This window comes from Argopecten irradians, chromosome 1 (genome assembly GCF_041381155.1).
Source record: "Argopecten irradians isolate NY chromosome 1, Ai_NY, whole genome shotgun sequence".
Taxonomy (NCBI): domain Eukaryota; kingdom Metazoa; phylum Mollusca; class Bivalvia; order Pectinida; family Pectinidae; genus Argopecten; species Argopecten irradians.
In genome coordinates this window covers 1,435,521-1,452,452 of record NC_091134.1, presented here as the reverse complement: position 1 = coordinate 1,452,452, position 16,932 = coordinate 1,435,521, and the positions used below count along the sequence as shown (strand labels likewise).

At 37.1% G+C, this 16,932-nt stretch overlaps 1 protein-coding gene across 1 annotated transcript; it reads left to right on the top strand.

Annotated features, from left to right (window-relative positions):
- Window positions 1-3,745: 3,745 nt before the first annotated feature.
- Window positions 3,746-12,911, top strand: LOC138314735 (endoglucanase E-4-like). The gene is made up of 12 exons (XM_069255227.1): window positions 3,746-3,836; window positions 4,304-4,508; window positions 5,012-5,216; window positions 5,497-5,667; window positions 6,075-6,259; window positions 7,230-7,389; window positions 7,654-7,765; window positions 8,129-8,285; window positions 8,746-8,890; window positions 9,546-9,711; window positions 10,212-10,402; window positions 12,831-12,911. Exons 2-12 carry the CDS (start codon window positions 4,317-4,319, stop codon window positions 12,866-12,868), a joined length of 1,722 nt encoding a protein of 573 aa, XP_069111328.1. The 5' UTR covers window positions 3,746-3,836; window positions 4,304-4,316; the 3' UTR covers window positions 12,869-12,911.
- The last annotated feature ends 4,021 nt before the right edge of the window (window positions 12,912-16,932 follow it).

Genomic DNA, 16,932 nt, shown 5'->3' with positions numbered 1-16,932 from the left:
TATTGGGTCGAATGCGGTAGCAGTTACACCCGCGCACAAAAATGTATTGGATGTAGCATTAACATTTGTGCATAGTAATGTATGGGATGTAGCATTAACACCCGCGCACAACAATGTATGGGATGTAGCATTAACATTTGTGCAGAGTAATGTATGGGATGTAGCATTAATACCCGCGCACAATAAAAAATTGGATGTAGCATTAACATTTGTGCACAGTAACGTATGGGGTGTAGCATTAACACCCGCGCACAATAATGTATGGGGTGTAGCATTAACGCTCGCGCACAATAATTTTTGGGATGTAGCATTAACACCCGCGCACAATAATATAATGGCATGTAGCATAGGTATTGTAGACCCCCATAGGTCTACAATACCTCGGTTCTTTATAAAATATTATTGTCCTCACCTAAAATTCCCCCTTCTGACCAACGCTCTTCTGTCCAAAAGGATCGCACCTAACTCATTATTATTAGATATGATTGTCCTTCCCCAGTTATGTTTCATACAAAATATGGATGCATTAATTTCGCTCAAGGATTAAGGAGAAGTAGGCCTTTAAAGCCAAATTTCATCAAAATTTCCCCATATGAGCCACGCCCCTGATAAAATATGACAGTCCTTCCCCTATGATGTTTTGCACAAAATATGGATGGAATCCACTCAAGGGTTAAGAAGGAGTAGGATTTTAAAGCTAAAACAAACATTTATTGTAATAGACACCAATACAACAGGGAGAGGGTCGTTTGGGGAATAATTAATCCACCAAATGATTCTCTCCCTTTCTCTCCCTATCCCCATCTGCAACATATCAAGAATGCAGTTGCACAGTGTTTGAACATTTTGAAATTTTGAGGTACTTTTATATTCAATAAATTGCAGACAAAAAATTTGAAAAACAGGAGGATTGCCCAGCGACAATCAGCATCCCTTAATACTCTTTATACTAATTTTAATTGAAATCACCGACCGAAATATAAAAACAGGAAGTTGGCCCAGCGGCCATCTTGGAATACCAAAATCTTTACGAAAGTATTTGCATGTTGTTGGCCATACCTTAAAACCCCTGAAGACCAATTTTCATTTAGATCTGAGACCTAAACCTGAAAACAGGAAGTGGGTCAGTGGTCATCTTGGAATACTAAAATCTTTATATATAAAATATAATTGTATTTCTGTAATGATGTTTCATACTAAATATGGAATAAAGCCACTCAAAGGTTAAAGTGGAGAAGGATTTTAAAGCCAAATTTCATCAAAGTTCCCCCTTCTGAGCGCTACCCCTCTGTCCCCAGGGGTCGATCCTAACTCATACATAACTTTATACAAAACATGATTGTCCTTCACTTATCATGTTTCAAACCAAATATGGATGAAATCAATCCAAGGATGAAGGACGAGTTAGGATTTTAAAGCTAAAATTATGAAAAATTTCCCTTTTAGGGCCCTATCCCTCAGCCCCTTGGGGTTGGACCACACTCGTTTATATAAGAAATGATTGTCTTTCCCCAATGATGTTTCCCACTAAATATGGATGAAATCTATCCAAGGATGAAGGAGGATTAGGATTTTCAATCTAAAATTAGAGTAGTAGGATATCTAAGCTAAAATTAAGAAAATGTCCCCTATTCCGGCCCGCCCCTCTGCTCTTAGGGGTTACACCTTACTCATATATATACAATATGATTGCCCTTACCCATTGATGTTTCAAACCAAATATGGATGAAATCCATGCAAGGATGAAGGGGATGTAGGATTTTAAAGCTAAAATTAAGAAAGTTTCCCCATTTGGGGCCCCACCCCTCAGCCCCTTGGGATTTTACCAGGCTCGTTTAAATAGAAAATGATTGTCTTTCCCCAATGATGTTTCATACCAAATATGTATGAAATCCATCGAAGGATGAATGAGGAATAAGATTTTAAAGCTAAAAATAAGAAAATTTCCACTTTTGGGGCCCCACCGCTCAGCCTCCAGGTGTCGGAGCAGGCTCATTTAAATAAAATATGATTACCCTTTCCAAACATGTTTCACACCAAATATGGTTGTCATCCATCCAAGGATGAAGGAGGAATAGGATTTTAAAGCCAAAAATAAGAAAATTTCCCCTATTCGGGCCGGCCCCTCTGCTCCTAGGGGTCCCAACTAACTCATTTATATAAAAAAAATGATTGTCTTTCCCCAATGATGTTTCATACCAAATATGGATGAAATCCATCCAAGGGTGAAGTAGGAGTAGGATTTTAAAGCTAGAATTAAAAACAAAATTCCCTTTAATTTCCCTTGTAATTCACTCAAGGGTTTAGGAGGAGTAGGCTTTTGTATTAATAGTTTTACGCACGGTCAGATCATCCTGACGCACGATCAGATGACCTTAAAAAACCAAATTAAAAATAGAATTAGATACATTCTAAGAAGAAGTGTACAATTTAATCATAAACAGCGTACTATTGATCTTTACATTCATTAACAAAATAAGTAATTAACAGTTGTATAACCAATAACTTTCACTACTTGATCACGTGATAGCGAAAGTTCAAATGGCCATCGCTTCAAATAGAGATGTTTGCACATGTAAATATCTCTGACATTGGCAGTCGAGGCCAGCTACTTATCAGTATGGACAGATGTGTAAATAGTTAACGTAAGCCGGACATAGTTCCGTAACATGGTGTTAAGTAATCTGTTCGCGGTATGCGGTATAAATTTCCACGTATGTAGGCTGTTTACCTCGGAATTCAAACATTTTAAACGTCACAACAGTCTTCTCAGTTTGCATCTTTGGGTGGTTTTGTGGCCGAGAATAGATAGAGTATGTTTATATATGTTATTGCATATTGACAAAGAAGGTTTAGAAGAGATGTGCTACTCCTCGTCAGGAAAGCGATTCGATCAGAGCTTTTGTTTTATAACTAAAATAACCAATACTGACGAAACTCCATCAAACTTCGCATCGTCTCTAACAACTTTCAGAGTTATCAAATTAACAGCATCTTATTGAATATTCCCACAAAATACGTATTGGTCGATCAGAAATAAACATTCCTTACTATTCATAGTACTTAAATAAGGCTGGGGATTCAGAGGCATACACGTTTTGTTAAAATTAATGTACTATTTATGTTGTAAGTGAACTATTTGGAAATATTTTGACATTGATGAGTAATTCGTGACGGTATAACACCGTTTGTGGCAGGTTGGTTGATTTATGTATTGGGACATCAGACTTTACGTCCTATATACAGTTAATCTGTTTGAATGATAAAATCTACAACTGTCATTTACATGATATTGTCATAAGGGACATGATGTGCATGCTTTTGTAAAGTCGAATCCGGTCCAACAAACGTTTACACATGGTATAGACACTATTAAACATCGTGGCATGGCTATTTGGTGACAGACATATGTTCTGAACCCTATGGACTTCTTTTATTTGCCAAAATACAATTTACAACTCAACAGTTATACGTAAGGTTTGGCTCGATGCAGACACTTATGTTATGTTAAAGAACACCTAAGAAATGATATATGGGATTGTAAAATATCACTAGTTTAGCTAAAGTCGGTAAAAAAACCGTTTCTGGTTTATAAGCAAGATTGACATATGATAAAAACACTCAAATCAAAATTGATAAGAAAATTCCTTTTTTCCCTTAAATACTACAACAAATATAACCTCTATCGTTAACAGTTGACCTAAAATTGACAGGAAAATCAGACTATCTATATAGCCATCCGTTACCATTCCAATAAGCGTCGTGGCCTATATATTAAACTGCTTAGATAAAGTTGCCAAAATTGCTGGTAAACGATAGGACAGAGGACTTGGAAGGTAAGAACAGTTTTAATTCAAATGTAATAGGACGCTAAACTAATAAACCAACGTTAACCAATTCACATTTACATTATAGGATATGTTTGTGTACATTGAAGTAAGGATAGTATCATATTTAACAAATAGACCATCAAAGTTAATGTACCTGCTTAGGAATTAATATCTAGGTGTTTTTTTCTTCTAAATAACGTCTTTGTGAATGTTGGGTTAAATACCGACACACATCTGTTGTATATTTCTCTGTTGAAAGTTTTGCACTACATCGGTTGACATGAACTGAGCAAAAGTCGTGTTTTTTATTTTTCCAGTTGGTATTAATAATAAATTAAAAACTTTAATTTGCAGAGGTATGCGATAACATGAAGCTACGTTAAATGTATCATCATTCATTTAAGCAAGATAATACTTTAACAGTGGTGTTTTTCGGCCATTGTTTCTCACTACCCATATCGATGTTATTGCAGACGCTCACTCACTATGGACGCCGCTAAGATCCTTGTCCTTTTTACGGCTTTCCTGGTTACTGGAGAGGGTGCGCTAGTGGTCCCTATGACTAACGTAAACGACTGGGGCGGGAAATTTGAGGGGGATTTCGTTTTCAGTATTACGGAAGAAATAGATGGCTGGGAGGCACTTCTCCGGTTTGACGCGCCAGTCACGGGAATGACGGTAAAAATTTTGACTAACGTATTCATGCATGTATAACCCTCACTGATGATAATGTAAATCCTTAAGATACACGGAGGTTTATCATCTTGGGTTTGAAATGAATGTAGAATTGAGGTAAACTTGTAAGGCACATTCGTTTTGAACGGCAGTTTTAGTGTGTCAAAATGCAACGAATTGAAAATGTGTTAACATAATGAAATAATACTAATTTAAATATCCTTAAGATTTACTATCCTATTACCTCAACAGTACACCCGCAATTTATAATACTATCATGTGAAAACTATCTCAACGCTTTGTTACTTGTTTTTAAGGTGCATCAAATACAATTATATCATTTAGATGGGGTCGATGCATGTTTTTATTGACCAAAGAAAAATGATCGACCGAGGACGTAGTCTCTGAGATCTGTTCCCTTCTGCCAGTTGCTCAATATTACCAGCGCCAATATCGTTAAGCAGATGTAAAGAGTCTATATACAAAAAGCATACTTTAATTGTCAGGAATGGATGGGGGATGTTGTAAAGGTATCTACAGACAACAAAAATTACACACTGGTCAGTAAGCCTTACACGTCCATACAGCATGTCGGTCAAACATTGACAATCACCGTCCAGGCGGCTTACTCAGGGAAAAAGGCTCCAGCCGGGAATGGAACTCTTCTTAACATGGGGCATGATGGACAGACGGTACCACCCGTCCCAACGGGTATATTGTAATATTTATACGAATTAGTAAACATTCCATTACACTTTTAATCTTTGGGTTCATCTACTGGTTGTTATAACTCCCTCTTAAATCAAATTACAATCAGGTAATGATATGGAATTTAAACTTTATTCAGAAGATTTGATTGATTTGATAGCGATATTAAGGTGTTATACGGCAAGACTCCCCAGCTGTTCATAAAAGCAATTGAGACCTTTTAAAAGTTGTGAGAGAAACTTACTCCTTTTCATTTACTTCAATATCAACATTTTTTTCTTAGTTCCGGGTGCTAAATACAACTATAATGAAGTACTAGAGAAGTCCATACTGTTCTATGAGGCCCAGAGGTCGGGGAAACTGCCTCCCACAAACCGGATACCATGGAGGGGAGATTCAGCTTTGTCCGATAAGGGACAGAAGGGTGAAGATCTCTCAGGAGGATGGTATGATGGTATGGATCTTATTTAGTCATTGCCATCGCGAGTAACATATCTTCTTCAAAACAAAAAAATGTTTGTCATAAATGAAAAAATAAAATGTATTTAGAGTTAAATTGTGAAATGTAAACTACTATGTATTTAAATTGAAGATGTTGACCCATGTTTGACTTTGTAATTTGACTAAGTGTGCTTACATAAATTAATATAAATATAATGATTTCCAGAGATATTGTAAAGTATTAGTTTTAATTACCTTTTTTTGTAAAAATTGATTCCATTCATTCTAAACATTGTAATTCGCATATTGGTGGTAGCCTTCGTTGCTAATAACATCTAAAGCTATTTTTGTTCTAGATTATAGAATTTGTAAAATCTATGTTTGGAATATTGTCTATGGAGTAACTATTGTACTATACAGCTGGAGACCTGGTGAAATTCGGTCTGCCAATGTCTGCCAGCGTGACCTTGTTAGCATGGGGCTTCCTCCAGTATCCCGATGCCTACACGGACGCCAATCAGACGGAATATATGTACGATTGTATCCGCTGGCCTCTCGAGTGGATGATCAAGGCTCATACTAATACCTCCGAGTTATACATTCAGGTAATTTTTGAGAGGTAAACTGTGATAAGCATTAATAGCAGTTTAAGATTAGTGCAATCAAATTGTGTCACAAAACTGATTTAGGTTAGGTTAAACTTTGAACAGCCAAGGCCATTTCTGGAAGGTATTCCCGTATGATCTATATACGTATTGTGTCTTCTTGTGACTGTGGAACTCTTTTGAGAGTGCTTTATCACAGAAATAACTATTTTACGACATTCATGCTAGATCTCAATGACAAAAATAGTTTTTATAGCACCGTCATCTTGAATAGGAATTACTGCAGCTATCCTTTGGCTACCCTTATAAAAACTATGGCGTATCTAGACCAGGAAACAAAATCAAGACTCTTCTTCTAAAGCAAAACGTGACGCGGTACCACAAAGTGTTTGAACGGAAGTGGATAGTATTTTTTAAATTTCGTAGTTGCTAGTCTGTATGGCGGTACTCGATCACTTGCTAAGACAAATGAAACAATGGATAGTGGATATTTTTTAGCAATTTTATTTATTCTATAAGTTTTTTCTTGTATTGGATACATATTTCCGGAAAAACGGGAGAAAACGCAATTTCCTCCGAAAACACAATTCAATTCAGTGATTGCACTTCGATTTTTACATATTGCTAATATTATTTTCAAAATTATGTTCATGAATTTGTTAATATACATGTTATGAGGGCGTCTATAATGTTTAACATATTTGTATGTACGAATAATGCCGATATTTGATGTTTTACCGACCTGTATACTATGCCTGTTTCGTTCATCCAGCTTCGATATTCACGAGTGACGATACAAAAACAACTAACGATTATACTATACCCTTCCGTTCATACATAAATGTACACTGGTACCATGGACGAAGTAACCGTTAGAATACTGTATATACGTTTACATCAATATTGCTTTTAATGTGAACAACTTAATTGTGTTTCCAACCATTAAGACATAATGTTGATGTGACCACAGGTAGGAGACGGGAACATCGACCATGCCGCCTGGGGCAGACCAGAAGACATGACAATGGCTAGACCAGCATTCCAAGTCAACTCCTCGAAACCCGGAAGTGACGTAGCTGGCGAATATGCTGCTGCAATGGCTGCTGGTTATTTGGTTTTCAAGGATAAAGGTAAAGTGGTTACACAATTCGTTAGATTTATTAATATATAGTTTAAACGATAGTAACATAGACGTATAGATATCTATTACCATTTAACGTTAATTTGTAATTTCCAATGCGTTCACTAGAAAACAATCTAAAATCTTGTGAACTTGTTACTTTGACCTCAATATTCAAATTTGTTATGAACAAAATGCAGTGTTTTCAGCGAATTCAAATAAAGTGAAAAATAAATCTTGTGAACTTTTACTTGTTTCTCTCGTCTGCCATCAGATCCGACGTTCGCTGCACAGCTACTGAGCACAGCAGAAGAGATATACCAATTTGCCGTGACATACCAGGCAATATACAGTGACAGTGTTCCTCAGGCCGCCGACTTTTATAAGTATATTTACAGAGGATCGCTATTTATTATTTAAAACGAGAAGATATTTATCAATTTATCAGTTTCCTCTGATGTGGCTATTGATATATTCAGATATGATTCTAATATTCTAATTCATAATGAGTATAATTTACGTATGGAAGCATGCTTAAACCAAAGTAAGATTTTTGAAAAATGGCATAATTGTACTGTTCGTTTCCTATTTCAACAATTGTTTGTTTTTATATTTGTAATTACCCCAATATGAGCTGAATGCAATAAAAACATTATCTTTTGTGTAGATAGAATATATGGCTAAAAATTAAGTTCTTAGCTCCGATATATTACTATTAAAATGTAGTTCCTGTGTTTATGTATGAACAGATCTTCCGGCTACAAGGATGAGCTTTGCTGGGGAGCACTATGGCTACACAAGGCCACTAACAAAAGTTCGTACTTGACCTACGCAAACACATACTACCCGGATGTAGCTGACCCTGACTGGGGTCAATCTTGGGATGACAAGGGCGCAGGGTGTCAGGTACATTTTCACACGAATAAAAGTAATAAAAATATCATAGATTCAGTGCAAATTGCAAGCGTTTTAATGCAAATAAACGTTCTAGAGAGAAGTCGAAGCATTTCATGTCTATATACTTTCCTTTTCATAGGTCTGAGATATCATTACATTTAATTAGCACTGGTTGTCGATTCATACTCTTTCTTTACGGAAATTATCTGTATTTCAGTACAGAAAAACTGAATAAAATATTATTAACAACTTCACGACCTTACAGATTTGCCATGTCTACATTATCAACTGATTATAATTAATATCTTTAAAACTATTTAAACTATTGAAAATTTTATTTTAATAACCAAACTGATTAATATAGGGCATCCATACCTCATCTCGGGATCCTAATTATATATAAATAAACAGAACATTGTCACGTTTTTCATATATGATAATAATACTACTATTCTGATATCATTGCTAGATTTTGTTCTATAACATCACTGGGGAACAGAAATACAAAGATAACATCGAGGCGACCTTTACTGGCTGGCTGCCTGGCGGCACGGTGCCCTATAGTCCAAAGGGACTGGCGTTTCGGTCTCAATGGGGTTCACTCAGATACTCGTGTGAGTATGATCAAACACAACACGTGTTAACATATCACTTATGTATAATGCACACCTCTCCAAATCGTTATAATGGTATATTAATCAATAAATAACACGTTGTCCGAATAGGATACCAGAAATGTGAAAAATATAAATATGGATCGGATTAGGAACAAAATTTTCTTATAATTGTATTACATAACAAATTTGCAAAACACAACTTGCAAAATATGTTTTGGAAAAACTCATTTGTCCGGTTATCAAAAAACTTACAGAATACAGTCCTTGAAGTACTATCTTGTAAAGTAAATGCCCAGACAGTCTGGTCTGTGTCACGATTCATTGAATAACAATATAACTAAGTAAAAAAATTATAATATAAACCAACTTACTTTCACGTGCGATTGACGAGGGGCGGGGGGGGGGGGGGGGCTATTGTCATTACGGATATTACAATTACCAATTCCATGAAAATGCTTTAACCACAAGTAAACATTATACTGTCATTCGCGAAAACATCGTCCGGCATGAAACGTGAAATGAAGTTGGGGTGATCAGATTGACAGATAATGGTGACACAGTCCCTTAAAGAGAAGTCTTTACAAATGTAATCGTTGCAAACACTAAAGTTGTAATTCTAAACGTCACTTAAATGTTGTTTTTATTTTTAAAGCAAACATGGCGTTTATGGCTCTATTAGCGGCTGATAATGGCGTAAGTAACAGCAATTACCGCGCATGGGCAAAGTCCCAAATCCATTACGCTCTCGGCGACACCGGAAGAAGTTTTGTAGTTGGGTTCGGTGTCAATCCCCCTACACAACCGCACCATAGGGCAAGGTGGGTAGATCTAAAACAAACAGTTTGGATTTAATTGAATGCATATTTTAATCTAATCCAAAATCATTTGATATCGATGTTGTATTTTTTTTACGTTTATTTCATTAGGGTATTCATTTACAGTTAAATTGTATGTTACAACATGCAAATAATAAATGTTTTAAGGGTTACATTCCAAACCAACTGCTATTTTGCTACTTGATAACAGTATGGGAAAGACGCGTGAACAATATCGTCAACTTTCAGGCCCACTTCATTTATAATTTACTGAACCCATTGTTTTGCGGTTTGGCGCGCTGGAAACGCAAGACCATTCCATATATATTATAAAACTATTTCGTTCAAGACAGTGTAGATTTTTGGCCAATTTCTTATATTACGGTGTCACCACTTTAAATAATTTACGTTAACAGCACAGTTCCTTGGCTGAAGCGGGCCTGGAAATCGCTGTGTACATGGTGATAACGTGGATAGACTGCTTCCCCTTGTATGTTATACAGTTCCTGCCCGATGATGCCCGCGCCTTGCTCTTGGGAAGCAGAGCAACGAAAGGAGGCTAACCCACATACCTTATATGGAGCTATGGTTGGGGGTCCTGATGGAAACGACTCCTATACCGACAGCCGGACAAATTACGTCAACAACGAGGTCGCATGTGATTATAATGCCGGGTTCCAATCTGCCGTAGCAGGTCTGCTATTGTTTATCGTACTTTTGTTTGACCGTAGCAGGTTTGCTTTTGTTTGACCGTACCAAGTCTGCTATTGTTTATCGTACTTTTGTTTGTACCGTAACAGGTTTGCTTTTGTTTGAACCGTACCAAGTCTGCTATTGTTTATCGTTATCTTTTGTTTGACCGTAGCAGGTTTAGCTTTTGTTTGACGCAGCAGGTCTGCTATCATTTATCGTCGTTTGACGCGGGTTTATCTTATGTATTGCTTGACCGTAGCATATCTGCTATTGTCTGCCGTACTTTTTTTTGGACCGTAGCAGGTCTGCTATTGTTTATTGTATTTTGTTTGACTGTGTACAGGCTTTCTATTATTTGACTGTTTTTGAACCGTAGCATTTCTATTATTTATTGTACTTTTGTTTGACCGTAGCAGGTCTGCTATTGTTTATTGTACTTTTGTTTGACCGTAGCAGGTCTGCTATTGTTTTATCGTACTTTGTTTGACCGTAGCATATCTGCTATTGTTTATCGTACTTTTGTTTGACCGTAGCAGGTATGTTATTATTTATCGTACATTTGTTTGACCGTAGCAGGTCTGCTATTATTTATCGTACATTTGTTTGACCGTAGCAGGTCTGCTATTGTTTATCGTACGATTGTTTGACCGTAGCAGGTCTGCTATTGTTTATTGTACTTTTGTTTGACCGTAGCAGGCTATTGCTATTATTTATCGTACTTTTATTTGACCGTAGCATCTGCTATTGTTTATCGTACTTTTGTTTGACCGTAGCAGGTCTGCTATCATTTATTGTACATTTGTTTGACCGTAGCAGGTCTGCTATTATTTATCGTACATTTGTTTGACCGTAGCAGGTCTGCTATTGTTTATCGTACTTTTGTTTGACCGTAGCAGGTATGTTATTGTTTATTGTACATTTGTTTGACCGTAGCATATCTGCTATTGTTTATCGTACATTTGTTTGACCGTAGCAGGTCTGCTATTGTTTATCGTACATTTGTTTGACCGTAGCATATCTGCTATTGTTTATCGTACTTTTGTTTGACCGTAGCAGGTCTGTTATTGTTTATCGTACATTTGTTTGACCGTAGCATATCTGCTATTGTTTATCGTACATTTGTTTGACCGTAGCAGGTCTGCTATTATTTATCGTACATTTGTTTGACCGTAGCAGGTCTGCTATTGTTTATCGTACTTTTGTTTGACCGTAGCAGGTCTGTTATTGTTTATCGTACATTTGTTTGACCGTAGCATATCTGCTATTGTTTATCGTACATTTGTTTGACCGTAGCAGGTATGTTATCATTTATTGTACATTTGTTTGACCGTAGCATATCTGCTATTGTTTATCGTACATTTGTTTGACCGTAGCAGGTCTGTATTTTTATTGTACATTTGTTTGACCGTAGCATATCTGCTATTGTTTATCGTACTTTGTTTGACCGTAGCAGGTCTGTTATTGTTTATCGTACATTTGTTTGACCGTAGCAGGTCTGCTATTATTTATCGTACATTTGTTTGACCGTAGCAGGTCTGCTATTTTTATCGTACATTTGTTTGACCGTAGCATTTGCTATTGTTTATCGTACTTTTGTTTGACCGTAGCAGGTATCTGTATTGTTTATCGTACATTTGTTTGACCGTAGCATATCTGCTATTATTTTATCGTACGTACTTTTGTTTGACCGTAGCAGGTCTGTATTTTGTACATTTATCGTACTTTTATTTGACTGTTATAGGTCTGTATCGTGTTTATCGTACTTTTGTTATTAGCATCTGCTATTATTTATCGTACATTTGTTTGACCGTAGCAGGTCTGCTTATTGTTTGTCGTACATTTTGTTTGACCGTATGTTCTGCTATTGTTTATCGTACTTTTTTTGACGTACAGGTCGTACGTACTTTTTTGACGTATTGTTTATCTTTATCGTATTTTGTTTGACCGTAACAGGTCTGCTATTGTTTTCGTACTTTTGTTTGCCGTAGGTCTGTTTGTTTTATCGTTTTTTTTGTGACCGTACAGGTTGCTATTTTATCTATTTTGTTTGACCGTAGGGGTCTGCTATTGTTTGTCGTACTTTTGTTTGCGTCATGGGCACATCTTTGATCCACAGTTGGCCAATATGTCTGGCACTGTTAGTTTCCGGATATTGAAAACCAATTGGCCAATTGTTTTGAATATGATAAGAGAGTGGTAAAACCCAATAAATCAAACCAGCACATCCTACCTGGTTTTGTTATAATGAACGATGATATTGTATTTGTAATATTTAGGGACTATAAATACAGAACTTTTTTGCAAAAATGGTAACCATATTAACCTTCTGTAAAATATTTATTTGAGTGTGAATGTATATCATTTCTTTAGTTTATAGAACGATTTTTGTTTCTCTTTTCTAATTTTAACACTTTTCCCTTATATTTCAGGTCTGAGACATCTTGCCATGTCGGATCAATTACCGTAAAAGAAACATCTATGTTGCTGAAATAAATTCGTTAAAAATTTCAGTCGGTTTACTCTTTTATTTATTCACCGAAAAAGAGTTATTAGATTATTTATGAAAGTATCGATGTCACTATTTTAATTTCACCCAGTTTAGAAACATAGCGGATTCTCACAAAAGTTTGCAGACAAAATTTCACAGCCTGATGTAATTAAAAATTAGTGACTTCTTGAAACAATAAAATACGTTTAAACATACGATTCCAGTGATTTTCCAAGGGAATATTTTCCCAAACCAATACGCAATGATGTCTATATTTTAACGTAACGCTAACGTCGTGTTTTCGCACCATTCTCGGATTTCTTCTTCATTGAGGTATGACGAAAAAAAGTCGGCCAATCAGACAGTCTGATATAGTATGAAAAGCAATGAAATTAATCATTTACATTGTAAACCATTTTTAAAACCAATTTAGCTTTTGACCTACCAACGGCTTATTCTATTTAAAACAGACGTTTTTTGTAGGTGTGAACTCTCGTTTTTAGGCTTCTCTTTAAGAATTATATGCTGTATTTTTCATACTCAATAATCAAGAAGAATTTTTGATATGTTATTTACCAACTAAAGTGTTGTTATAAAGCATCTTATAGGTTTATCTGACCATTGGAAAGATTTCACAGCTAAATTCATTAAAAATGGTGGTTTTCAATAAATTACTGATGACAAATTAGCATGACAAAATTTTCACCCAGTTAAGGCACATGATAACCATGGAGCTTGCTTGTTTATAAGGTTTCTTCGCTCGAACTCTCTAGTAAAGAAAAAAAGACAAATTAACATTTATTCGGTGACTTTGAACATTGCTGTTAGTACCTAAAACCTTATTTTGAGTATAACCTTTCCAGGCTACAGTTTTATATTACCTTATCAGAGGCACACACCATTGTCTAGAATGATGTTACAGCACAAACATGGTCGAGGAGCCCAAACGTCCTGCTCTGTTCACGATTTTTTAAACTCTGAGACTGAGAAATGTTATCGCTTTATGTTTTGGTGACCTAGGTCAAGGTCGTTAGTAAAGCTACGGTAATCTCTATGTGTCGTAAGACGATGGAACCAGTTAGGTACAATTGGAGTAAATCAGTGCTGCAATTGACGGATAGCCATGCCCAGCTGTCAATCAAACTGCTTGGTACCGCCCCGTGACCTTGGTCGCCATCTCGAATGCTCCGACATGACAGCCATTTGTTTACGTCAATACCATAGACCTGTACGACGTGTGTAATTTGAAAATAAGGGTTAGCGTTGGTGTTAGGGAGAATATAACAGTAACAATCGATATCCTGGTAATTTTGTTGGAAATACTTACATAACAGGTCAGACTAAAGCAAGGATGAATCATATGGTTAAAAAGTGTGTGGGCATAGTAACAAGACACCTGCCTTTCACTGACCGGCTGATTTATTACTATTAGTTAATATGTCAGTATTTATTAAAAAAAATGTATGTTTTAGATCTTTGTTACCAAGACTATGTCTAATAAGACAAGATAAAATAATCAAAAACAGTAAAATAATACCTTTATAATAATAAACAGTTCTTTTGCAATCTGATTCGAATGAGACTAGACTAAATAATTGAAAAACAATAAAACAATATCTTAATAAGAACCAGTTCTTTCATACTCAGGACCAATTCTTAAAATACTACATACACATGTGGTCATATGTTATTTAGGGACGGCCTCCTGTGTATGTGGTGTTTGAAGTCATTTAGGGACGGCCTTTTGTGTATGTGATGTGTAATGTCATTTAGGGACGGCCTACTGTGTATATGGTGTGTTTGTCATTTAGGGACGGCCTCATGTGTATGTGGTTTGTAAAGTCATTTAGGGACGGTCTCCTGTGTATGTGGTGTGTAAAGTCATTTAGGGACGGCTTCCTGTGTATGTGGTGTGTAAAGTCATTAAGGGACGGCCTCCTGTGTATGTGGTGTGTAAAGTCATTAAGGGACGGCCTCCTGTGTATGTGGTGTGTAAAGTCATTAAGGGACGGCCTCCTGTGTATGTGGTGTGTAAAGTCATTAAGGGACGGCCTCCTGTGTATGTGGTGTGTAAAGTCATTAAGGGACGGCTTCCTGTGTATGTGGTGTGTAAAGTCATATAGGGACGGTCTCCTGTGTATGTGGTGTGTAAAGTCATTAAGGGACGGCCTTTTGTGTATGTGGTGTGTTAAGTCATTAAGGGACGGCCTCCTGTGTATGTGGTGTGTAAAGTCATTAAGGGACGGCCTCCTGTGTATGTGTAAAGTCATTTAGGGACGGCCTCCTGTGTATGTGGTGTGTAAAGTCATTAAGGGACGGCTTCCTGTGTATGTGGTGTGTAAAGTCATTAAGGTACGGCTTCCTGTGTATGTGGTTTGTAAAGTCATTAAGGGACGGCTTCCTGTGTATGTGGTGTGTAAAGTCATTTAGGGACGGTCTCCTGTGTATGTGGTGTGTAAAGTCATTAAGGGACGGCCTCCTGTGTATGTGGTGTGTAAAGTCATTAAGGGACGGCCTTTTGTGTATGTGGTGTGTTAAGTCATTAAGGGACGGCCTTTTGTGTATGTGGTGTGTAAAGTCATTAAGGGACGGCCTCCTGTGTATGTGGTGTGTAAAGTCATTAAGGGACGGCCTCCTGTGTATGTGGTGTGTAAAGTCATTAAGGGACGGCCTCCTGTGTATGTGGTGTGTAAAGTCATTTAGGGACGGCCTCCTGTGTATGTGGTGTGTAAAGTCATTAAGGGACGGCCTCCTGTGTATGTGGTGTGTAAAGTCATTAAGGGACGGCCTTTTGTGTATGTGGTGTGTTAAGTCATTAAGGGACGGCCTCCTGTGTATGTGGTGTGTAAAGTCATTTAGGGACGGCCTCCTGTGTATGTGGTGTGTAAAGTCATTTAGGGACGACCTGTGTATGTGGTGTGTTGGTTGGGTGCATTGCATGGTGTGTAATTCTGGGAGACTGCAGTTTACAAGAAGCAAGCTACTTTACGTTTTAAAGTCATATTTGGTAGAGTTAAAACTTATAAGTAGACTAAGTGTAGACACAAAATATATTGCGGATTTCAAAGACTTGTAATACCCCTCTTTTTGCTTTCATTTGAGCATTAAGATTCTAAAGCATTATATTTGAGCACCTAGAGCTTAGGCAACAGTAATTACAGAATTCCCCCATAGACAGCCTAATTTGAACAGCTGATGTTCGATGTTCTGGGTAGTTGATTGATTAGGTTAAACGCCCAATAACTTATATCAGCTAAGGACATTTTAGAACGGACTCACGGGTATGCAATGTACTTTCATTATTAAAAGTAGACCCAGCACAATCCTCGCAATAGCCATTGACACAAAACACATTGCATAAAGAGGATGCCGTCTTTCCATGCCTGAAGCTGTAACTATAAACCCAACCGACCACAGATGTGTGTGAAAGTCTGTATTATTTGAAAGGCTGCTGTAAATCCATGTTAGGTTTTCTTATAAATGTAGGACTCTTGCCTTTTATGATTGCTGACAACGCACCCCATCCGGTCCTATTATACTGACAACGTGCGAACCGGTATTCACAGGGTATACTGAGTACAATGTAGCAGCACAATCTATTACCCTACCGACTATGGCGCGTCTCGGCCAGGTACAGAACCCAAAACTCTCCTCGTGGGGACGAACACTCAACTCAACAGCCAAATAGTGACACGTAAGGGAAAAAATAGACATGTAAGGGAAAAAATAGAGACTACAAAGGTGTCCGAGACGTTAATTCCCTTCGCAGCATCCGTTCCAGTGGTATTACACTATACAGTGGAACCTATCACAAAGAGACAAAAGAATCATACAAGTAAGCTAAAATTTACATCAGTAAACATAAGAGATGAACCTAAAGGACGATGGGCATAATGTACTTAATGCACTGATTGAAACTTTCTCCTCGAGTACTGGTATATAACCGTCGTTGGGACCTGGATGTACCGGACAAGTTTGTTCATTCTTATGTAGGCGATTAAAGGACATCATTATCAACTGATAAAACGACCTAGATCTTCAAC

Excerpts from the sequence above, each read along its gene's own strand:
- LOC138314735 (XM_069255227.1), top strand. The coding sequence starts at position 4,317 with ATGGACGCCGCTAAGATCCTTGTCCTTTTTACGGCTTTCCTGGTTACT. Across the intron at positions 4,509-5,011 it reads CGCCAGTCACGGGAATGACG|GAATGGATGGGGGATGTTGT; the intron begins GTAAAAATTTTG and ends TTTAATTGTCAG. Across the intron at positions 5,217-5,496 it reads GGTACCACCCGTCCCAACGG|TTCCGGGTGCTAAATACAAC; the intron begins GTATATTGTAAT and ends TTTTTTTCTTAG.